The sequence below is a fragment of the Talpa occidentalis genome, unplaced genomic scaffold (genome assembly GCF_014898055.3).
Source record: "Talpa occidentalis isolate TD23 unplaced genomic scaffold, MPIMG_talOcc4v2.1 talOcc4.5, whole genome shotgun sequence".
Lineage (NCBI taxonomy): Eukaryota > Metazoa > Chordata > Mammalia > Eulipotyphla > Talpidae > Talpa > Talpa occidentalis.
The window spans coordinates 1524574-1548334 of record NW_023604861.1 but is presented as its reverse complement, the minus strand read 5'-3'; the positions used below and the strand labels follow the sequence as shown (position 1 = coordinate 1548334).

The following is a 23761-nucleotide window of genomic DNA, read 5'->3' as shown; positions in this document are numbered from 1 at the left end:
TTTCCAAACCCCGTGGGGACGAGGAGCCCAACACCCCAGAGAAGCCAGTGCCATCACCGCCAGGTGGATGTTCAACCCAGGGCGGGGTAGGGGTGCAGTTCCTCGCCCCGCACCCGCACCCAACTTCTGACCTGCCTGTCGTGTTGGGGTGAGACCCAGTCTGTCCCCAGGAAGCCCTGCATTCCCCTGGAGGAGGTCTTCGGTCTGGTTCATGGGGTGTCAGAGTCGCCCTCACACCGCCTGCCTGGGCCCAGCTGAGACCGGCGGGATGGGGTGGGCAGAGGCCCTGTGGGCGGCCCGGCTGTGTCTGCGCGGCGCCTTCTGGAGCTCGCCAGGGGTTTTCTAAGGGACGTGAGTCGAGGACCGGAAACATGGCCCGTGGCCGGGAGTGGCAAGGGCTGGCCAAGGGCTCACACCCCGTCGCGGGACCCGGCGCTTCCCACGGCAGAGCCCAGGAACAGGGCGGGCAGCTGGAGGCTGCGGAGTCACCCGTGCCGGCTGGCCTGTGACCAGGGATGCGCCTCCGCACCACAGCCGGAGGCAGGAGGCCGCGGCAAGGGATGTTCGGGAAGGCAGCCTCGGCGGGAGAAAACCCGCTGTGCCTTGAATTCCTGACAAGGCCATCTCTGCAGCAGCGGCTTCGCTTTCATGACCAGCGAAGGTTTCCATGCGATCAGCCGTTGCAGCGTGGCGAGTGAGACTCCCCCGGGCTCTGCAGAGACGCCGGCCCTCAGCAGCCTCCCTCTGTCAGCGAGTCAGTCCAGCCCATCCCGGCTACCTGCCTCTCGTTGCCAGGAGAGACAGCATCGGGGGAGGGGCTGGGGGCTTGGTGCAGGTGCCGGCGGCTTCCCAAGGATGCGCTGGGTGGAAGCCACGTCCTCTCCCTCCCTAAGCACATCGGGACAGAAGACCCATTTCTTCACTCCCTACCAACGTTTAGGTCTTTCCGCCACCCAGTCATTTTCATGACTAATCCTCGGATTAGCCTAGAAAATTCCTCAGCACCCCAGCACCGGCTCTGTTCAACACCAGCCCGTGGTCCACGCCAGGGCAGCCCCGAGCTGTGCCGCGGCCGAGGCTCACAGGCCTGCCCTGGCGGCCCCGCTTTCCCGCTGGACTGTCCCTAGTGGATACTGCTCCTTTGCAGTGACCAGCCAGTTGCAACTTAACACTGCATGTTCATTGCAAAAGACAAAAAACAACACCCTGCCAAAGTGAGCGCAGGCCCAGCATGGCAGCCACGGTACCATGGAGGCCGCGGTGCAGCCAGGAGCCCTGAGAACTGGCGAGCCACCCTCCATCCCTTGAGAACCACGAGCTTCCTGGCACCCAACACTGGCTCATACTCGACCTAATATCCCCAAGGTAGTGGCCACGCGGAGGAAGGGCTGCGCTTGCCAGCCGCCACGGCCAGGGCTGTGCTCAGGGAGCGCGCATGTCGGGTTTTCCACTCGTCACTCTCCTTGGACGTCGGGCAGTGGGTGACCCAGGAAGAAGCAGGGGAGAGGCGAGGCCCCGCCAGCGGCCTCTATGCAGGCGTCGTCCTGCTCCCCGAAGCCAGGCCGTCCCCTCGGCCTCACCACAGTGCCCAGGTGAGGTACCCAACTGTGGACCGATGGCGGCAGCAGCAGCTGCCCGGCGCTCGGTGCTGCTGGGCCCGCCCCGGGGCCCCCACTCTTGGATTTACATCACCTCCTGGCATTTTGGAAATGTAAAAATAACAGCCATATAAATAACCGCGTGACCTATGAATTATACGGCAGGAATGGGTCTCGGGGCCAGGCCGGCCTGCTGTCGAGGTGTTGCATGTCCAGCTAATTATAGGGGCGGCCAGCAGGCCAGTGCCGGGGCAGGGGCGGCCGCGGTCCCCCCCAGGCAGGGGAAGAACACAAGGGCTCAGGTTGTTCAGCCTAAGAACGAGGGCACGACCCAGTTTTCTGTGCATTTGGGGTTCTGAAAACGCCGTTTATATCGTCATCTTTTCAGCCTCACCGTGGATGCATTTTCCCTGCTGAGCACATATGTTGGGGGGCTGCCCCCCGTCTGCTGCTTCGGCAGGCCCCAGAGGCGACTTTGCCAATGCGCTGCCCAGGCCATTCCCCCCAGACGTGGTGGCAAAGCCACAGGCGGGAGGAGGCCGCCGGCCCCTCCAGCAGCAGGTGAAGGAGGAGGCGAGACGAGGGCCCAGCGGCCGCCCGAGGGCCGTGTGGAGCGGGGCCCCCAGCCGGCCGCGCCTCCGAGCCAGGCGTGATGGTGGCCGCCCCCCAGAGTGGGTCGGACCGGGGCCCGGTGCGGACGGGAGTCGGCCGGCTCAGACGCAGCGCGAGTGCGAGAGCCACGTGACCCTCGTCCCCCGGCGGCCACGGAGTCCACGCTGGCCACCGAGGATTCGCTCCCTCACCCCAGCAGAGCCCCCGGGTGGGCGCGGGCAGCGGAGAGACGGGCGAGGGAGGCCTCGCAGGTGGTGGGAGCCTGGCAGGTGGAAACCAGTTCTCGGCTGCAGTTTAACCCGGTGCTCGGGATGATGAACACATTCTTTCAACGTCAGGAGCAACACCAGAGGCGCTGACTATGATTTCAATGCATCAGCCGTCTCTGAGAGGGTGAGAGGGCAGCTGGGACTCGGGGTGAGTCTGTACCCCCAGACTGTGGCCCTGTGAGGGGCTTCCTGCTTCCCTCCTGGGACCTCCATTTCCCTGAGAACAAAACTCCATGGCTCCTTGGTGCCTCCCAGGACCTGGGGTGTCCTGTCCCTCCAGGGCTCAGCCTTAGGGTGCTCTGAGCAACACCTGCTCCGGGATCTTCACCCTCGGGGGAGCCTCAGCTGCTCCATCCTCCCGCTCTGAGCCTACACCCTGCAGTGGCGACCCTGACCCCCAACGCAGGCAAAGGCCACCCACTGCCCCTGCTTCCCCCGCAGGAGCGGCCGAGGCTGCCATCCCTGCCTTGCCCAGCTCAGGCTTGTAGCCATGGCGTGCAGGGAACATGGCACCCGCTGCCCGGGCCCCGCTCAGCATCGCACGCCAGCCCTGGGTGTGGCACGTAGCAGGCGCTCAGCAGACAGCCCAACAAAAGAATGAGAAAAATAACCTGGAGAGAAATGAAAGCGAGTATGTGTTGTGTCTTGAGATCACTTTAAAAGCAAAGCTGTTTGGGGCCTCCCTGGTGGCCTGGGGCTGAGTCTCAGGCTGTCGCTGCAAAGGCTCCTGTCACCGCCCGAGCCCATCCCCGGCCAGGGAGCTACCCACATGGCGCGGCAGACCTCTCCTGTCTTACCCGCTGCTCCCCTCAGCAGTGGATTTCAGTAGATCTACCTGTTCTGCTCCCCACTCTGTCTCTGGTGAACCCTCTCACCCCCCGCACCTCTGGCCTGCACCCCAGCTCTTGTGTGCATACATAAATAAATCTCAAAAAAAAAAAAAAGCAAACCTTCATTTACTCACTTTCAGATGATTAAAAAGAAAAACAAAGCACAGCAAAATAGAGTTGGCCCACTCGGCCCGATAGCTACTCAGTCCTAGACTGTCTGGTAGCGGCGCGTGGTGCAGAGCCGCAGAGTTCAGGCCACGGGTCCTGCTGTCCCTTCTCCTTGCAGGCGGCTCCGGCCGGGCTGCCGTCCAGGGCAGGCTCGGGAGCCACAGGGCCCTCGGGTTGACGTGGACTCTGCCTCGGTGGCCAGGCTTGCCTGCTCCGTCTGCGCAGCCTGCAGCCTCCCTCGGCCCGGGGCGCCCCTGTCCTGCCCACCCCCTCCCCGCCTCGCTGCTCCCCCCGCTCCTGCCTAGAGGTTAGGCCGCAGCCACGCGTGCAAGCCCTCGTAGGGCGGCCGTGGAACACGGTGTCAGGGATGCTCGCTACGCCGCGGTATTCCCCGTCCATGTTCTAGTCAACGCGGTCAGTACATTCATCTGAAAACACTCATCTTTCCTAAAATCCGTTTTAGGTTTTGAAACCAACATGAACCTGACCCGCCGAGAGGACCCTGGGACGGCGGAAATCACGGCAGAAACGCAAGACAGGAACGCCAACAGCCACGGGGCTCACCTGGCCAACGCGCTGTGCCGCGCCGTGGCGGCGGAGAACGGGAACCCCCTGCCCAGCGGTAAGCGCAGCGGGCGCGGCGGCCGAGGGGTGCCCGCTCCGTGGCTGTCCGGGGAGAGGGACGCAAAGCAGGCGAGTGAGCTCAGAGCTTAAGACCCGGCCGGTAGGGCGCGAGTCACGACGTTCGCCTGAGGCCGTCGTCAGCACCGCGTTGGTTACGCGGCATTAAAGTCGCGCTCGGCCCAGGCGACTCCGCACAGATGCTCGGGCGCCTGGGCCCGTGGAGCCGGGCTACGCGAGACGCCCGCTGGGGGGGACGTGGACGCTCTGACGGGATTTTTAATTCCGAGAAACATTTCTCCTCTCGCTCTTGAAAGGTAGAGGGAGGACGACACTGAGAACACAGGGGCCGGCAGCGGCAGGTCTTGACAGGAATGGGGGGCTGGATGTGTGCTGTGCAGCCAGCCTCGCGCGCACGCAGCACCCCGATAAAGGCTGAGACAAAGGCCTGTCTCTGTCGCTTGTGAAGGGTCCAGGGCTTCCAGGGTGGCTGACAGGGCTCCGGCAGCTTCTCTTTGAGATCGTCCAGAGGGGCTGGGCTGCAGGTTGTTTGTCTGATGTGAGGAAATCGTCCCGGCTGGACACTGGACAGTCCAGTGGGTGTGGAAGGCAGGAGGGGCCTCTGAGAGAGCCGGGTGCATCCTGAGGGACAGGACGTGGGGGACACTCGCCCGGGCCAGAGGCAGCTGAGAAGCCACTGTGCTGTGGCTGCCTCCTGGGCGTGGGGTGCTGGACGCGTGCAGGGCCCGCCAGGACTGGGGCCAAGGCCTGAAGTGTCCACCCTGAGAGCCAGATGAACAGAACCATACTGGGTTTTTATTTTTTAATATCTTTGAAACATTAGTAAAATCGATGACTCTCTTGCAAGGGTGACAGAAATATAGAAAGTATACGCATGCCCCTGAGTCCAAGGACAAAAGCAAGGGCACAAGTACAGATCTTACAGAAATTTTAATAATAATAATAACAACAACAGTTCCATGCCAAGATAAATCTGTGAATTTAGATAAACAGACACTTCTAAAATAAAAATACAACTATCCAAAATGGAGGAAAGAAATAGGAAAACTGAATCTGTGTGTAAATATGAAATTAAGTGAATGTTTCACTGAATACATTCTGCAGGGAAAACGCTAGACCCAACTGGCATTTCCGTCACGTTCTTTCAAAAGTCTAAGGATGAGATATGACAGACAGTGCTCACAAACTCCTCCAGCAAACAGAACAAACGATAGAAAAAGAGCCCTCCCCGTTTGCACAAATAGTCGCCTGATTTCTGACAGAATTCCCACTGGAGGGCAGCGGGGGAAGATAATCAACTGATATCCCTGTAAGAGACACAATGAGACTTGACCCCTACCTCACACTACACGCCCCAAAACTCTGTGTGTCTTACAGATCTAAATGCGAAATAATAAAAATTATAGAAGAAAATATAGAAGAATATTTAACACCTGAAGCAGGCAAGGAACAAAAAGGCTTCCTAATTGGAATACAAAAGAGTGTTGACCACAAAGAAAAGAATATAGTGAGAGAGAGAGAAAATATGTTTCACCTGTTTAACCAACAAAGGTTCGTATTCAGTATTTACTTAGGTTCAAAGCAAAAGAATAACTGAATATGAAATTAGACGGGAGGGACACGAGTAAGCACTTGGGCCTGTTGAGAGAGCCCAGCTTCAGCGGCAGTTACAGAAAAGCAAGTGAAAGTCGGGCCGGGCCCCACTGCTCACCCTGTGGACTCGCGGCACCTGGCAGGGGTGCGGGGTGAGGCGTGAGGGATGGGGCAGGGGGTGGGGGATTCCTGCAATAGTGAGGACAGTGATTTCGTTTTGAAAAGAAAGATCCAGTAGCAGCTTGGAGAGAGAATGAGGGGAACTTCTGGCCGCGCTCTTCTTAGGTAACTGTAGTGACAATCCCAGAGATTAAAGAAAAGGAAACCAAACCCAGGGAGGTGGAGGAAGAGAGAGGGAGGAGGGGCAGGTCTCAGGGAGTCCTCAGATTCCGGGCCGGGGCGGGGCCGAGCCTGTTGGGCCCAGAACCACCTGTGGCTGGTGCCCGGGGAGGCGGGAGAGGATGGCTGTGGGCAGAGGCTGCTGAGGGCCGTGGAACAGGCCCCCCTTTGCGTGGGAGAGCCTGGTAGCTGGTGTGGTCAGATCAGCCCGAGTCCCTGCAGTGAGGCGGGCTGTCCTGTCGGCAGGGAGAAACACACAAAAAATAAACAAATCAGAATGAAACGAAACCAGAGGAACAAACCCTCCTCGAGACGAACGTGCATGATCTGGGGCTACTTTCCTGGAAATTAATAATGTAAAGGGATCGATGTCTCAGGGTGTCCAGCCTTCAGCATGCAAGGAGCATGGGCCGCAGCCTGCCGGGTTGCATGGACGCGCCTTGGCGGACACTGCGAGCTCGTGTCTCCTGGACCCTCCCGGGGATGGTTGATACTGTGGCCGGCACCGCCCGGAGCCCAGCACTCACTGTCGTTCACGATGGGACAACACCTCAGAGCCATCAGACCTTGCTCTGGGGACCACCAGGAGACCCCCGCCCCTGAGGACGACCCACGCTGGACAAATAGCGGTCACTGCGGACGTCAGCATTCCCGTGGCGGCTCTAAGGGACCGTGGGTGCCTCACAAAGCACAGCCACGTGCTCGCTGAATCAACACGAGGTAGACGTCGGGTCACAGTGAAGCTGTCATCGAACCCAAAATAGCGTTATTTTCTGGGAAACTCCTCTCTGGAATGCCAGGATCTGCACCTGCCTCCGCTGCCCAGAGATAACGCGCTGTCGGCCGGGTGCCGGAGTCCGGCCGTGGGTGCAGGCCGCTCCCGCTCGCCGGCTGCTCCCGCGCGGACGGGAACACAGACGTGGGTCTGTCGGGGGACTTAACTCTTCCCTGGACTCGGGGTTGCTTAGCGTCAGCACGGAGAACGGTTTTGAGGGTGAGGGTGTTTTCGTTATATCGGGGGGGATATTGGGACTGTAAAGGGGTTTATTTTGTGGAAATACGTTCTGAACATTTCGGCGTGTTCGATGTGCGGTCGGACCCGCTCCCTTGCTGCTCAGTGACTGCACTTTGTGGCTGAATGTCAGGGAGTGGCAGTTAGACAGTCACCCATTCGATTTTGTGTTCATCATCCCGTGGAGACCGGCTCCTTTCTGTCCGCCTGTGTCTCCTGCCGCACCGTGAGGGCGGTCTGTGGCGGGAAGGGGCTTGCCCAGGGAGGGACTTGGTGAGCCCTGGCAGGGCTGCAGCTCGGTCGGTTGGGGGTGCGGGCGCCGTGGCTAACATGGTGCCCCGGGGCGCCCCGCCGACTCTGGGGGCGGCCACTAGCCAGGCAGCCTCGGGTCCCGGCCATGAAGACGCGGCCACACGTGCCCCGCAGCTCCGCTTCCTCCCCGGACTCCGTCACCTCCAGCCCCTGCTGCTGTGTCCGCCCCAAGTCTCGTCGCCCGGAGAGCCGCGCCGTCCCCACAGCCTGGCCGACCGCGCCGTTACTGGTTTTGCGCAGCGGCGGGTGGACTCGCCAGGGAAAAGCCCTTTTGGGAAGCCCGCCCCACGCGCCCGCTGCCTGGCAGCATTCTGACGTCGTCTTTGAGATGATTTCACGGGCCGCACTTTGGGATAATTTCTGATTGGATCACACGCAGTTCAGTGTCCACACCGCGTTGGGCAGTCGGGGCTGAAGGTGCCGGAATGAAGCTCAGACGCTACGATTCCCAGCAGGTGCTTCACCCTGTGCCGGCTCCAGGCCCCGCCCGAGGCCCCCACCCCAGGCCCTGGGCCGCTTCTGCCCCGGACCCAGGTGCCTCGGCCCCCAGCAGGCATCACGGAGGACCTGCCCTTGGGGCTGTTTCGGGAGCTCAGTATGTGACGCCTCCTCGTGGGACGCTAGCGCGCCCTGCTGCCTGTGACGCACACATACACACGTGTACACGCGTGTGCATGATGCGGGGGCAGTGGACCTCGGGACAGGGGTGGGGCTCGGGGAAGGTGTGCTTCATGCCCTGGCTGGAGCACTGAAACACTGTGCCTGGAGAAAGGCAGGAGGAAGCCTGGCAAGAGTTGGGTGCGCATCGGTCAGGCAGGCATGGCTCAGGCACCTGCTGCGTGCAGGCCCGGCGCGCCGCACGGAACAGGAGGGAGTGAGCAGCCTGGTGTGCAGAGAGAAAATGGCCACACGTGGCCTGTGTGTCAGGAGGACACGGAACAGAGCCGCAGGGGGTCGGGTCAGCCCCGGAGACGGTGACCTGCTCCTTGTCACTACCTGGAGGAGGAGCCGGGGTGTCTCCACGGGAAGCATGGGGTCTCCAGAAGAGACACAATTCAGACAGGAAGGGGCCCCTTCCGCGAAGATTTAGTGTCTGTCGCCTTCACGGGAGGGAGGCGCTTGGCCGGCCGTGAAGCAGAGGGTGCGCGGGTCAGTGGAGAGCGCTCCGTGCACGAGGCACCGCACGTGGGGAGACCATTTCGGGAAGGGTGTCCACATTGAGAGGCGCCGTCTGCGACTTCGGGGAGACAAACCAGATTGCACCACCCCTGAGGCCAGGAGGGCAGAAGCCCGCGCGGACGCCCACAGCCTGCGTCCCGCGCTCCGGAGGGCGCCGTGGGGCCCGGAGCCGAGGCCGAGGGATTGAAGAGAGGTCTGAGAACTGAAGCTGACGGGGGCCAGAGCACCTCAGCAGGGGCCGCGGGGGCTCATTCCTGGCGGGATTTGGGGCCCAGGGCCGGGAAGGGTTACAGCCCCTGACCATGGTGCGAGGACGGTGACTGTGCCGTTGGGGACACGTTCTGAGGCCTGCGTCTTCGGGGAGCCCACCCTGGGGACAGCGCCGAGCGACAGCCTGCACGGAGGTGGCCCCGCCTGCCCTGCATGTCATCTGTCCTCTGCCCTGCGTGCCTGTGACCCTGGTGTGCGCTCCGGGATGAAAAGCAAACGAGAAAAGCAGCATTTCAAGGAAGGTGGTGACGCGGGGATTATTTATGGCATCAGAAGGGAAAACACAAAGAGAGCTGGGAAAGCTCCAGCCGCGGGCGCGTGTGGAACGCCGCGCCTTGAGCTGAGGACAGCACGAGCGCAGGGACAGGTGGTCAAGAGCGGGGCACAGAGGTCCAGTGTCAGAGAGCCGGGGCCGGGGCAAGGGACGTGAGGGTCAGCGGGCGCGGGGAGCATGAGCGCAGGGCGCGGCGCCAGCCTCCACTGCCCCTCCCTGAGCTGATGCGGGTCCCTGCGGAGTGCGGGATGTTGACGTGCACATTTGAACTCAACGGGACAAAACCCAGTGCCGCCCCCTCCCCGCCCAGTCACCCCGCTCTGCAAACTTCAGATAAGCCCTCGGGGGCCTGGGTGTGGACTTCAGTGTCTCTTTCCAAAATCGCGGCACCCTTCTCCAGGGGCTCCCGGGCTGGTGCACACCCAGCTGGGGGCAGGATATGCCCCCGGGAAGTGCCTCCGGGCGGGTAGGGAGGCTGAGTGGCAGCCCCTCCCGGGAGAAGGGGCACAGAGCCTCCTGCCTCTGTCTGGACCCCTCGAGGCTAATGATGCAAGCTGGGGGGAGCAGCAAGGTCGGGGTCTCCGCATCCCGCAGCTGGGGTCAGCGGGGCTAGGAGGCGTGTCCCCCGGCTGGGAGGAGTGTCCCCCTGGGAGGAGCTCCCCCTTACCAGTTAGAAACTCGTGCTCAAGAATTTACGGGTGAAATAAGTGATTTCTGGGATTTTTCAAAAGATCGTGACAAGTACTTGCAACAGAGCTGAAGCAGGACACTTGGACCCTGCGCGCGGGTGGCCGGGCGGCCGCGCCTCCCTCCCTTCACGTCCCCAGGACGTCTTTGCAGTAAAAAGGCTTGAGGTGGGTGATGGTGAATCAGCTACGCGGCTGCGGTCCCGGCGGCCTGTCTCTGAAGGCCTGATGATGTTGACTGTGATTATTATTCCGCGGCTATTCGCGAGCTCGTTAATTTTTATACATGGTCTTTGCCAATACTTTACAATCTGCGGGTGGGTCCATTATTTTGATTTGCAGATTGTTTTAAGAATAATGTCTGCATTTAGTGTATTTAAATGTTCTGTATTGTTCTGTTTTCATTTGCATTTTGTGTTCAGGACCCTTCTAGCATGAAGGCCGGTGCTGGCACGGGGGTGCCCCTTCAGGCCTCCCGCCAGGCCTTGCGCCTGGCCCCGCGTCGGGGTGTCCGTCTTGCAGAAGGACTGCGGCTAACACGGGAGCAAAGAAAACGCTCTGTTGGCCAAAAATAAAAACATCTGTCTTCAAACCTCCTTTGCACTTCAAGCTTCCAGCAGCTCACGCTGCTGCCACAGTGACCCCACGAGGCTCTCTGCCCAGGACTTCAGCCCGGGCTCCTGGGGAGACGCCTGCCGGCACCCAGGCTCCCCGCTCCCTCCTGGGCCCCAGCCTTGCACTCCCCCCACTGCCACCCTCACCCCCTCCAGGGCTGGGACTCGGGGTACCGTTGGCTGTGGCTTGGTCTGTGCGGATGGCAGCTCCCCACCTCCCCCTCGTGGGATTCCACCCCCCACCCCGTGTGAAATGATGTCACCTGACTCCTAAGCCTAGTGCGTCCCCTCTGCCTTCACAGCCCCCACCCCATAGGGAAACAAGCCCCGTCTGTCAGTCTGTCAGCCCCAGCGCCCCCCTCCCTGTCTCCCTTCCTCGCCCCGCACTCTCATCGGAGGAGCTTCGGTCCCAGAAGGTCTCGCCCCTTCAGTACCGCTCGGCTCCATTTTTCTGTCCTCTCCCCTTTCATGAACCGCGGCTGTGGCTCTCCGCCGTGGCACGCGTCCTCGGGGAAGCGCGTCACTCCGTGTGTGCTCCCGGTGGCCGCTGCGGCGCGGGGTCCGCCGGTTTAGACAGTTGTGATCGTCACGCGCAGCCTTGTCTGTCTCCAGGACACGCCGTCGTGTTAACCCCTCTCGTGCCCCTGCAGGTTCGCCCGAGGAAGACCGCGCCGCCCGCTTGTGTGTGAGCAGCCAGGCCAGCCCCCCGTTCCAGAGGCCGCGAGAGAGCCACAGCTCACAGGTAGGGCCTCCGCGCGCGCCTTGGCGGTGAGAGCGGGCCAGGTGACCAGACGCGGCAAGTTAGGGGGGACGGGCCGTCCCGCTCACTCTCTCCGCCGGCCCCCGCCCTCCCCTTCTCCCAACACCCACCTCCTGCTGGTCTCCGAAGAGGAATCGTTGTGGCAGACCCCAGCTCAAAAGCGTGGGTCCTCTGCCCCGAGGGGGGAATCCAGCAGGCGCAAGGGCTGCAGTCGGGCACCAGCGTCCTTCTCCTGCTGGATTCTGTTTAAACTTCTCCTTTAATGACAGTCTTCCCGAGGGGGCTCCGCGCTCCGGGCGCTCGCAGCCGGCGGTGTCAGTGGTCACCATCGTGCTCAGGGAGGAGCTTTGGCCCCGGAATTCTTCTTTTTATGAAGCTGCAGGACAATATTCATCGTGTCAGCCATCTTCAGAAAATCGTCCCTGAACCCTGCCGTGCCCAGATGCGCCCACGAAGCCGCTCTCCGGCGAAGGGCCAGCTTCCCTCTGAAGGCCGGGCGTGCCCTGTTATTGCCAGCTGAGATCTTCCTAAATGACACTGATGAGCTAGAGAAAAAAATCAATAATTTCAATCTTAAAAATAAACCTTGCAACAGGCCATCTGCTGAAATCACTCACACTGATGCATGGGCCCTGAAATAGAAAGAAAACGCTGACTGGAGATAATAATAGATCGCCACGGCTCCCCTCGGGCCCTGGGACATGCGTGGCCCTCACCTGTGATCTCTGCAGCTGCTCCATCGCGGCGGCCCCAGGGCCCGCTGGCTGGGAGTCCGGGCGAGGTCCGCGGGCGCAGACGGCCGACCGCCCCGCCAGGACCCCGCCCCCGCGCTTCTCTGGGGACAGGACGACTTTTGAGAGAAGACCTGGAAACAGGCATCTCCGTGACTGCCCCTCTCACCTTACGTGGGTCTGGCTGAGGAGAGGCCGGGAGGTGCCAGGAAGACCGCCCACCGCCCGGTCTCCACGGGGCTTGTTTGGAACCCCAGCTCGCTCCGCCCCAGCCCCACGCGCAGGCTTTCAAGGGACAGAGGCCAGGCCTCTTGACCTGTGGGCAGTGCGGGGTCTCCGGTGCCACTGAGGGCAGAGCAGGCGCACTGGGCACGCGCATCTGGGGTTCTGCTCTCGCAGTGAGATGGGGAGTCTGTGAGTCAGACCTGGGCAGATGGGCTGGCAGCCGGAATCACACGTTGGCTAAGAGGGCTAGACACCCTCTTCGAGGATGTCTGCATTGTAAGTAGCATCATCAGTGCTTTTAGGGAAGGTGCGTCAGGAGACGTTATTGGAGGCTACAAAAATGAACATAAGAACTAGACCTAGTGACTTGCCAGAGATCGCGGGGGGCTTCAGAGCCCACAGCTGGACGAGCTCCTGTGTCCTGTTTCTGCAAACAGACTCGCCACGACCCACTGAAAGGGATGGCGGCTTCCTCTGGCCTTCTCAGAAAATTGGAAGTTTCTGGTCAAGGCAAAACTCTCAGGGGCCAGGGTGGGCACATGAGCTCTCAGAGAAGGGGCTCCCCTGCCCCCCGCAGCTGGACACATGTATGGAGATGGCCTCACCACAGTCCATCTGTGACGTGGGTCAGGAGGCGACGGGCAGGGCTGGACGGTGCGCTGCGCCACCTGCTCCCTGCTGCTTGCACCCTTGCCGCTTCTGTTGTGGCCCGTCCCCTGCCAGGAGCGAAGCGTGCCTCTGCCGGCAGCGTCCAGAGCTGCGTCTGTGTTTTGCAAAAAAGAGTTTTGACTGACACAAGAATCGTATTTATTGGTATTCCCCCTTCAGTTTCTATCCAGAGGAATGACTTTCGCATAAAGCACACAAACGCGTTGCTCTCAGCGTGAGTGTAGAACCTTCCTGGCCCGGGCAGAGCCTTGCAGGATAGTAGTGGTTCTTTGCTCAAGATGCCCAACACAGAAAGTGGGGCTGATAATAATTCTTTCCCATCATCACTTTTTATTCCTTGGCACAGCATAGCACCTTCACACAAGTGTAGCGAAGATGACGCTCACTTAAAGATTAAAAGCCGTGGAAGCTGAGACGCAAGCCGAACCCCAAATCCTGTGTTCACCTCTGCTCCCCCGGGGGTCCCCGCCGTGAACCGTCGGGGTGAGGACCAGGGGCCGCGGGTCTGCCGGGAATCCCGCAGCGGCCGAGGGGCGGTGGCCGGCCGGGCCCTCAGAGCTGGCGTCTCATAGGTGGGGAGCCAGGACAGGGCGCGGCCTTCGGCTGCGTTTCTGACGTGAATGTGCCTTTACCTGTGGGTCTGCTGCTCCTCAGCGGCCTGTTCGGCCGCCGTTACTGTTCCCTGCAGTTCTGCGTTCCTGCGCAAGGTCAGGACTGCCCGGTCAGTCAGTCAGAGGAGCCAGACCTTACAAGGCGCCTCTCAAATCAGCCAAGAGCAGAAAGCCCGGTCACCCTGGGAAGGCGACGCATCACGAGGGATGACCAGGAACGCCCGGGGGGCCGAGGACCGATGTTGGACCAGGGACCCCAGAAGCTGATCAGTGGAAAGCTTTGTTCATAAGATGGAAACCAAGGCCGGGGAACTGCGCTCGATCCCACAGACAGCGCTGAGTCATGGGAGCAGATGGCAAGAGGCTGGGGGCAGACTCTCAACGGACACCAGAGATGACAGAGCACATTTTCCGGTGCCCCCCCTTTCCTCCCGCCCTCCCTCCCCACGCCGCTGCAGCTGTGTGATTGTTCTGTCAATGCAAAGGCCGGGGTCTGGCTCTTCGGGGCGCCCTGCCACCTGCCTGCTCCACGGCTCCGTTTGTCAGAGCGGGGCTGCCAGTGCAACGTTTACCTGCCAGGCTGCCCGAGACCAGGAGAGCCGCGGGCGCCGTTGGCCTGACGCAAGGCCTGACGCAACCCCTTTGAAGTGGTTTAGGGCCGGGGCGAAGGGAGCCTGGACCGAGAAGGACTTGGTAGCGCGTGTGCTGTGCCTGCAGCCCTGCTGACTCAGAGGCGGGAACCTGGCGCAGCCCCCGCGTTATAAATAGAGCAAAAGCCAGAGGCCCGGCGGGGAGGGCCTGGGAGGAGGGGGTGGGTAAAGAAAACGCCCAGTGCTGGCCCTGCGTGAAGTCGCCGGTTACGCCTCCCTTTAGGGGCCACACCTGACACTGGAAAATGAGCCGTTTCTTTCCCACTCGAGTCCGGCCTGTCTGTGCTCACATCCCCACAGTGCTGGGCCGCGCCCACCGGCGGCGCTGTCCCCTCGGCCCCCTCCACAGGGACTGCACGGCTTATGATCTTGGGTTTTTTATTGTGGGCACTTACATTTCTTGCCAGACATTTTTTATATTCCTTTGTTTTTTGTGGTTTTTTTTTTTTTTTTGCTTTTTTTGTTTTTATTATTTTTATTTTATTTTTATTTTTTTTAAAGATTTATTTATTTATTTACACAAGCACTGGGTACAGTCAGAAGCGCGGGAGGGCGAGAGAATTCACCAGAGCCAGAGCGGGGAGCAGAGCAGGCAGAAGGACCGACTGCTGAGGGGAGCAGCGGGCGGCAGGAGAGGTCTGCGCGCCATGAGGGACCCTCCTCCGGTGGCCGGGGAGCAGCCGGGGATCGAACTGGCTCTGCAGAGGCTGCGGGCAGCTTCGCAACCCAGCGCTCAACCTCCGCACCACCGGGGAGGCCCTCCTTTGTTTTTTTTAAGACCATAAAAACACGTCGTTAATACCTCTCCTCTTCGGATAGTCATCGTGAGAAATCTTGGATGGTCTCTGATGAAACAGGGGCAGCCCCAGGCCCTGGTGAGATCAGGGCTGCGTGGACACAGCGCCCAGGAGAGCGGCGGATCCGCGCACTGTCCCACGTCGGGAAGCACGTTGTTCCGCGTCCGGCTCACTGAACCAACCTCTTCGTCGTGTCACATGTGGAGGAAACGAGCTTGCAGGGCACACGCGAGCCCGGCCTCCTCTCATGCTCACCCGGTCTGCTGCGGCTGCTGGAACACACCGCAGCTGCGTCGCAACGGGGCTGCATGAAAATCGCCATGTGGACGTTTAGTTGAATGGTTAGGCTCCTCCCGAGCTCACGCAGACCCGAGGCGGGGAGCCCCTCCAGGAGGCCGTGCCTCAGGCTGCCAGGCGAGCCGCTGGCCCGGGGGGCTCCAGCAATTGACCCCAGGCTGGGCCTCCAGGGACGCGCGGACTCGCTGCCGTGAGTGGGCTTGGTGGCGAGCCTTAAACGGTGGCATTTTCCACAGAAAAGTGTCCGTCACTGGGTGGGTACGTAGAAAACTGTCACATAAAACACAGGCAAACCTGAGATTTTCTCTGCTTCCTTATAAAATTGAGCTGCTTGCCGGCAGCATAGCTCTGCTAGCGAAAGCACCGTTATCAGCGAGGAAAGCAGAAACTTAACAAGTGCTCCGAGGGAAAAACCACAGTGCCCATTCCGCGTCCCAGGAGGCCGAGGTGGCGCGCACCTGGGCCTGCTTACCTGCCGGGGAAGGCGCCGCCTGCTCGAGGCCTCGGCTGCGAGGGCGTCCTCCCAACGGGAGATTCTCTGTTCTTGGCTACTTCCGTTGAGCTTTCAAATTACAGAAGAAAAGAAGTAAGGGAGAGTCCGTATTTGTAGACCTGAGTTCTTTGGCACATGGTAACTTGAAATCACCATCTTGGTTCTGACCTGAGAAGTAGGTTCTAGAACAGGTGAGCCTGGCACCGGGGGTCGGTCACGTAAGAAGCCCAGATGATGAAGGCCAGGTGCGTTCAGGTGGGCGTTATGGGCCTGCAGGTGATTTTTGTTGTGTGTTTCGGAAAGGCCTCTAGCCTGCCAGGGAGCGCCGTGCGTGTGTCCCGCGGAAGCGGGCACCCGCGTCGCCTTGTTCGTGGGGGTGGAAGGCGCCTCCTGAGAGCAGGGCACGCTGTGAGAGTCTAAGTCGCGTGGGGCCCCGCGGCCTTCCCCCTCTGTAGTCCTTGGAAGCGCCTGTGTGAGCTGACGGGCAGAGGGAAGCTCCTGGGAGATAAAGCAGTTGGCACCTACGATGGCCGATGAGACTAAAGGTGCCTGAACTTGCATGTGGACTCTCCCCCTTGCTGGAAAGTGAAGTGAGCTTGGGCTTGAAAAAAGAACTTCAGTGTCCAAGAATGAAGCTGATGATACTTAACCTGCTTGTTTCACGTGCTTATGTGCATTTACCAGAGTAATTAAATGTGAAAGTGCCTTAAGAACGTAAAGGAGGGGCCTCCCCAGTGGCGCAGCGGTTGAGCGCTGGGTTGCGAGGCTGCCCGCGGCCTCTGCGGCACTGGTTCGATCCCCGGCTGCTCCCCGGCCACCGGAGCAGGGTCCCGCATGGCGCGCAGACCCCTCCTGCCACCCGCTGCTCCCCTCAGCAGTGTCCTTCGGTCCTTCTGCCTGCTCTGCTCCCCGCTCTGGCTCTGGTGAATTCTCTCACCCTCCCGCGCTTCTGACTGTACCCAGTGCTTGTGTAAATAAATAAAATAAATAAATAAAAATAAAATCTTTAAAAAAAAAAAAAAGAACGTAAAGGAGGGGCCTCCCTGGCGGCACAAGGTGTTAAACACAGCCTATGAAGCTGTCCGCAGCCTCTGCAGCACGAGTTCCATCCCCGGCCAGGGAGCTACCCACACGGCGCAGCAGACCTCTCCTGTCTCCCCGCGGCTCCCCTCAGCAGTGTACTTCGGTCAGTCTGCCTGTTCTTCTCCCCACTCTGTCTCTGGTGAGTCCTCTGACCCCCCACGCCGCTGGCCTGTACCCCAGCTCTTTTGTGCATAAATAAATAAATCTTAAAAAAAGATTGTAAAGGACTGTCGTGGTGATGGTGTTCAGAAGCGATCTCCGAGGACTCAGTGGCTCTCCGTGGGGAGTGTTGTGGAGTGGTTGGAGCACTGCAGCCAGTGTCCGGGGTACACGATGGGCTGACACGTGATGGGATGTCCGGGAAGCTGCGCTAATGAGTGAGGCCAGACACGCTAAGACACACAGGCCTGGCGGCTTGGACAACAGGACGGCAGAGGCAGCAAATATTTCTGAAGGAGCAAGAAATGTGAGCGGGGCCGTTCTTGGGAGAAGTGGGGTCTGGCGAACTGATTGTCTTCAGTAATACCTCTGACGCTTGCGATGAGGCTCCCGTCACTCCCAGATACGTAACTGAAAGGGAACGTAGCGCTCTTCTGTCTGTGTGTCCAGAGGATGGATTTACGGCTCCATATAGCCCCTGCTTTGCGCCCCTGTGTTCTAACGCGCCACTGCTGTAAATGTACCCTGAGTGTGCATCATCGGTATTTGTCATGATCCACTTATGGTAATGCTGCCACATCTTTTTTAAATGAATTGAGGAGAGAGGGCAGATCTCAGACAAAATCTATATCCCAAATGTCAGAAATTAATTACATGGCATGATGCTCAGTGCAGTCATAAATTTCTACTTTATAACTTTCCATTAATCTGAAGAAACATGCGTTCGCTCATCAGTCCATTTTTATGCATAGCTATGAACTTAAAACCGATGGCAGAATGAAAATAAATGCCCATTTAAGTTATATTAGATGTGCTCCAATCTAATGTTGCTTATTATAAAGTAAGTATAGTCATCAATTTTTTAATAAATAGAAGTGGAAGATAAAGTTAAGATCCTCTCCCCCGCCTCACTGCAGGTAAAGCCAACCTCCCAGCAGAATTAGTAACATGCCTTTTCTAGGCTCCTTCCCCCTTTATTTAACCCGTAGGCAAAAAAAGGAAAGAAAACAGCAAGAATGTACATGATTGGATAGCTGCAATAAACTTTCTGAATTGGGGAGGATCGATTATTTACTTAAATCAGAAATGCTGTTTTTGCTTTCAGATTCTTTTCTTGATTTTCTTTACAAGTATGGAAATAGACAATTCTTCAATCAAAAAACACAATTTTTTAATCCTATTTTGTCATCCCTTTAGGATCTATTTAAAGAGACTTTGGCTCTACAAACTGTTTTTTAATTTTTCTTAACCATTATTCTTTAAGCATCTTGTTAGCATCCAGTGAAAATGGGATTTGCATTTGAAACACTCATATTCGCTATTCAGTCAGCTGAGAGACTTCCTGCTTTCACCTTCCATAAATGTCAGTAAATGCCTCTTTTCACCTTTGGGTGAACAGTCAATAGAAAAATCAATTCAGTGACAAATGAAGAGCAACGTGATTTTACATATGAATTATTTAGCAAAGGCTATTTTTATCCTGAAAGGGTAAGACTTAAGGTAAGAATCAGCAGCAAATTATTAATCTACATTATTATTATAATTCATAGAAATACATATCCACAGGGGGTGAGGCAAATTTATATCTCATTTTTTAATTAGTTCATCTCACAGGAGCCTATTGATGACACAATAGACAACCACTGAGCATTGTAAATAGATAGACGCGTAATAAACCGCATTAAACCTCCTGCATCTCCCTCTGGGCTGTAGAAGACGTAGTAAAATTAAAGGTTTTTTTTTTTGTTTTTTTTCAGTTGCATCGTTTTTATTGAGGTAACGTTGTTTAGGTACATGACTTTGGGGTACAGGTTCTCGCTACCACACCGCTCCTGCCACCCAGCCCGGCACCCCCACCCCGCCACGCCCCCTGAGTTCTGCATCGGGTTTCTGGGGCCTGTTTGGGTTGGTTTGTCTGCTCTTCTGTGTGGTTTCTCTGCACCCCTCTGAGGAGCGCGGGCTTGTCTTTCTCCTTCGACCCCTCCCTCCACTCCCGTCCGTGTTGTTGCAAGTGGCGGGGGCTCATCCTCCACCTCCCGTGAGTGAGCGAACGAGGCCCCGGCGCCCACATCAGGCCTGGCACACGCATGCGCTCGTCTGCACAGCCCAGTGAACCCCGTCTTCGTGGCCAGTTGGCGTCTGGGGACTCGAGCCCATGCAGAGTGCTCACCGGCGGGCGCGGGGCCGCTCCCACCTCTTCTAAATATCAGGTCGGCAGGAGCTTCTCCGTAGCATGAAACCAGGCCCCCCACGCTGCGATCTCGGGGTCCCATCCGCGGTGTCTGGTGCGGCTGTTTTCTCGGTCACTGTTCGTGTGAAGGTCTCCACGAGGAAGTGAGTCTGCACCTGAGCCCCTGCGCGTCTGTTCCTACACGTGGGCGCTCGCAGGGGAGAGGTCGAGGCAGCCCTGCTCAGGGGTGCCAGGTCATCTCTTTTTTTTTAAATATTTATTTATTTATGCATCCAAGGGCTGGGGTGCAGGCAGAGGTGCAGGGGTGAGAGGACTCACGTGCTGCAGAGGCTGCGGACAGCTTCACAGTGCTGGGACTAACCCCTTGCACCACCGGGGAGACCCAAGAAAGTGCTTTCTAATGGCTTCTGTGCACAAGGGGCACCTGTTATAATATACTTGGGGAATTCGGATCTTTTCAGTAAACATTGAGAAGCTTTGAAGGGTGGACAGCTTTTTTATTTCCCCACACAGGGGAGCAGCAGCTGAGCGCTTTGGGGCCTCGTGTGCCAGGAAGCCCCCCCACCCGGGGCCCCTAAGCCTCTCCCTCTCAGCGGCTCGTGCCTCTGCGGGCCCAGCCTTCACAGCCATCTGCCCCGAAGCCCCATCCCAGGCCCACACTTGGCATGTGTCTTGGGCCATGGTGAAAGCTGCTGAGGAGATTTTGGGGTCGAGAAGAAGCGGATCGGGCATGTCCTGTGCTCGGGTGAGGCCGGGTGGGTCTGAGGGTCATGTCCACGCGCTGGACTTGACTGTGCCGGCGTCCAAGCTGCGGGCGGGGACCTCCCAGGCTCGTGTTCCTCTTCTTGCTCTGTTTTAGGTTCATGGAGCAATTACGATCGCGCATTCTCGCACATGAGCGTGTGAATTATCTGCTCTTTCACGCTTCTTTTTTATAGTTTCTCTGGTCGGTAAAGCACACAGCCTTGACTATTGCATCAAAATAGATGTCGCCACTTTCATCGTTTTCTTAATTGATGCTAGACGCTCAGGTAAGCCCTCCTGGCGTCTCCTTGGACACGGTCTCTCAGACAGCGTAAGCCTCTCATTTCTGCTTGCCCAGGAATTGGTTTCCAGGTGTCCTTAAATCTCTTGAAAATTTCCACTTTCTCATCTGGGATCGTTTTCCTTTGCCTTAAAAAAACCCACACTAGCTTCTGATGACAAACATGCTCACTTTCGTCTGTCCGAAGCCACCCGTGTCGCCCTTCTGCTGGGGGCCGGGCCGCCGAGGGCAGAGCGGTGGTGGAATCACATCCTCTCGGCCCTTTCTCCCGCGACCCGCTGCTCTCGGGTGCCCAGCGCTTCTGCCCTGGCCCAGCTTTCACTGCTCGCCCGGAAGAAATCTGCCTTCTTCCTCCGGACTCTCAAAGCCTTTTTCCTTGTCTCTGTCTTTTAGCAATTTTAACCGACCTGCTGTGTCCTCTGTGGCTGCTGGCGTGTGTATCTTCTGCTGAGCTCCTTAAGTGAGCCTGCTGGTGCCGTCGCGCGCTCTGGAAGCATCTCTGAATGCTGCTTTGCGACATCCCTCTTATCTCTGCCGCGACTCGAGTCCTTTTATGTCTGTGTCTGTCCTGCTGTTGCTGCGACTCGTCCATCCTTTTCTCTGGCCCCTTAAACATGTCATCAGAGGCGTTTGAAAGTCTTCATCCACTAGCTCTAGCCCCTGGGTCACCCGGGAACCTGGTTCATTTTTGGGCTGTGGGTGAATTTCCTTCTCCCTCACGAGCACGGCACCCGGTTGCAGGGGAGCAGCCTGTGCGAGCCGTCCAGGTGCTGACTGTGCTGTTTCCACCTGGGGCTCTGCCCCCCTCTTAAGCTGGGGCTGGGGAGTGGCCTTGCTGCAGCTGCCACCTTGGCGACACGGGGAGCTGTGCTGGAGAACTGGTCTACCTCTGGCTCTCCCTGACGCCCACTGGATCCTTACGCGGCTGCTCTGCTCCTCAGCTCTGGCAGATCAGAGGTGGCCTTGCAGTCCTCCTCAGAGTTGCGGGCCCTGCTCCCAGCCACAGGCCCCGGTTGGTGTCAAAACCTGCAATCCTGAAGCTGAGGCCAGTGGGTGCCTGAGGTGGTCACCACACTGCTTTGGAAGCCCCTCTGCCGCCATAGGAGGCCCCGCTCTGCTGCTCCCAGCCCCGACCGCAGAGCCAGGCAGCCAGGGCTATTTGGGGAAATAGCCGGCCGTGCCGTGTTCTTTCTCTAACCGCAGGCAACTCAAATCCTGCTGTGGCTTTTCCTTCTCCTGGAAGTTTGCTGTAGCCCCAAAAGCTCAGAATTGACAGGCGGGAAAAGGCCGTTGATAATCACCTGTTCACGCAGAAAGGGTCTCTCCGTGGAGAGCTGTAGTTTCTCTAGTTCTCGGTTGTGCAGGAGCTTTCTGATGTTTTAAATACATGATTTTATAATTTCTCCCTCTTTCTTTCATTTTGCCTCGAGCAGTCACTTGTGGTGGCTACCGTATTCTTGATTTGTGTCCAAATAGATGGATCTGAAGTCGTGGCACCTAAAGATAATGTTTCTGGAAGTTTTGGGACAATAATCAGTTGAGGCTGAGATGTTCCCCACCCATTAGGACCCTCTTGTAAGAGCAGGCCCAGGAGAACGCTGTCGAGGCGGTCACTGCGTGCTGACCGTCTGCCGGGGGCACGTGCACAAACCTTCCATGGCCACAGGTTAAATGAGCCTGCGTCGAAATGTCACTGCATCCATATTTTGATTTGGCTCAAACCCCATTTAGACAGCGAAGGAGAGCAGCAGGGGTGTGGGCCTGGCCTTGGCATGGCCAGGCGCTGGGCAGTGGTTATGCAAGGAGGCGCCGTGGACTCAGTCCAGAAGGGCTGCGCGCCAGACTGCCCCTGCCCCTATGGCCATGTGACTTTGGGCGCGCGACGTGCCCTCCTGGAGCCTCGGTGTCCTCGCCTGCAAGCGCTGGCGCTGCCACGTGGGACTGTGGGAGGATTGCCGTGCATTTGTGGGGAGATTTGAAAAGTGCGTTGCACACCCTGCGCCTCGCAGTGTCCATTAAATGGGTCACTGTTATGCCCACTTCAGCCCACCCCTCGGCCCTTTCCCTGGTGGCAGAGCCCTCGGGCTCCATGGGCCCAGCAGACCCGTGGCCCTTCCAGCTGGTTCTGCCTCAGACCCGGGCACCGGGCTCACCCTTGACCGGGGTAGTCCTGCCTGTGCCGGCCCAGTGGCCGTCTCGGAGGAAACAGTTTCTGTGTTAGTGTAGCAATGGCCACTGGGCAGCGTGAGTTATTCAGATGGGGCCACCTTCCCTTCAGTGACAGTGGCTAGATGGAGATGAGTCTAGAATGGGGTGAGACCTGAGAAACCCAAAGCGCCCGTCGCAGACAGACACACCTGTGATGACCCAATGGAGAGAAGGCTCAGGGAGTCATGCAGTCGGCGCGTTGGTGAGGGCCTGGCAGACGGGGCGCCCTGGCACTAGCGGGAAGAGCTGCCTGCACCTGCATTCTTTGCAGCTGAATTCACAGAAGATACGGAAACACCCCCAAGTCCCATCATTGAATGCGCCCCGAAGCTGTAGTGGAATACTACTCAGCCATGAAAAGGGCTGAGACCTCATCATGGCAGCAACATGAATGAACCGAGACGGTGCTGTGCTAGGTGAGGCCAGACAGAGAAGGACAGACACCGCGAGTCAGCTGTGATGGGACACGCTAGACTTCGAGTGATAAGGCTGCACGCCCCGACCTACATGATGTTTTCAACCAAGATTATTTCAAAAAGAAATGTCTAGAATAGGAGTCAGTGGCACAGACATCATCCCTGAGGCCAAGGGCCTGCTGCCTTGGGGGGAGCCCCTGGGCCACATCGCAGGTCCGCTGCGGGGTCCCCGTGTCTGTTCTGCTCACCGCCCGGTGTGCAGCCTGGCGCCCACCCCGTGGTCTCCCCAACAGGCACCCCGAGGCACCCAGGGCACAGGCGGGTCTGCAGGTCCACCCCGTCCAGCCCCCTGCGTCCCGCTGTCCCTGGCGCTCTGGGGCCCGGGGTGACGGTGTCCTGTCCTCTCCTCCGCAGGTCATCCAGCAGCTGCGGCTCTCGGAGAACGAGAGCGCGGCCCTGCAGGAGCTCCTGGACTGGCGGCGCCAGCTGTGCGAGCGCAGGGAGGACTGGCCGCGCGTCCTGCCGTGCCCGGAGCCCAGGGCCCCGCCCCCGCCGCCCTGCAGGAAGCCGAGTCTGCTGAAGAAGCCGGAGGGGGCGTCGTGCGGGGGCCGGCTGCCCCCCGAGCTCTGGGACAGCAGCATCTGACCGCCGGGCACCTGGCGCGCGCCCCACCCGGGGTCTCCAGGCTGTGTGCGGGCGGCCGCCCCGCAGTGCAGGGAAAGGCGGGCGGGGCGGGCAGGTGGGCAGGCGGGGCGGGCAGGTGGGCAGGCGGGGCGGGCAGGAGCGAGGGCCTCGGCCAGCACAGTCCGCGGCGCGCGGGCCCCGTGGTCAGCCTCGGCAGGTGGCGCTGAGTCTTCGTGGGTGTCTGTGTTTCAGTGGAATCCCGCGCCCGCTCCTAATCTACATTGTATGACGGTGTTTTATGACCTTCTGCGACCCGTGGTGCTCCCTTTTGTCAAAATACAGTTTGGAAAAAACGATTTCTAGAACTTTCGTCACCTCACACCTTTTCTTAAGCCTCCAGCGCT

General features: G+C 58.9%; 1 protein-coding gene across 1 annotated transcript in view; it reads left to right on the top strand.

Annotated features, from left to right (window-relative positions):
* Nucleotides 1-23378, top strand: part of MYO16 (myosin XVI) — a 250269-nt gene extending 226891 nt beyond the window's left edge. Inside the window, 3 exon segments of the mRNA XM_037528697.2 lie at nt 3941-4099; nt 11049-11140; nt 23148-23378. Of these exon segments, the coding sequence (XP_037384594.2) occupies nt 3941-4099; nt 11049-11140; nt 23148-23378 (482 nt within the window).
* Nucleotides 23379-23761: the final 383 nt, after the last annotated feature.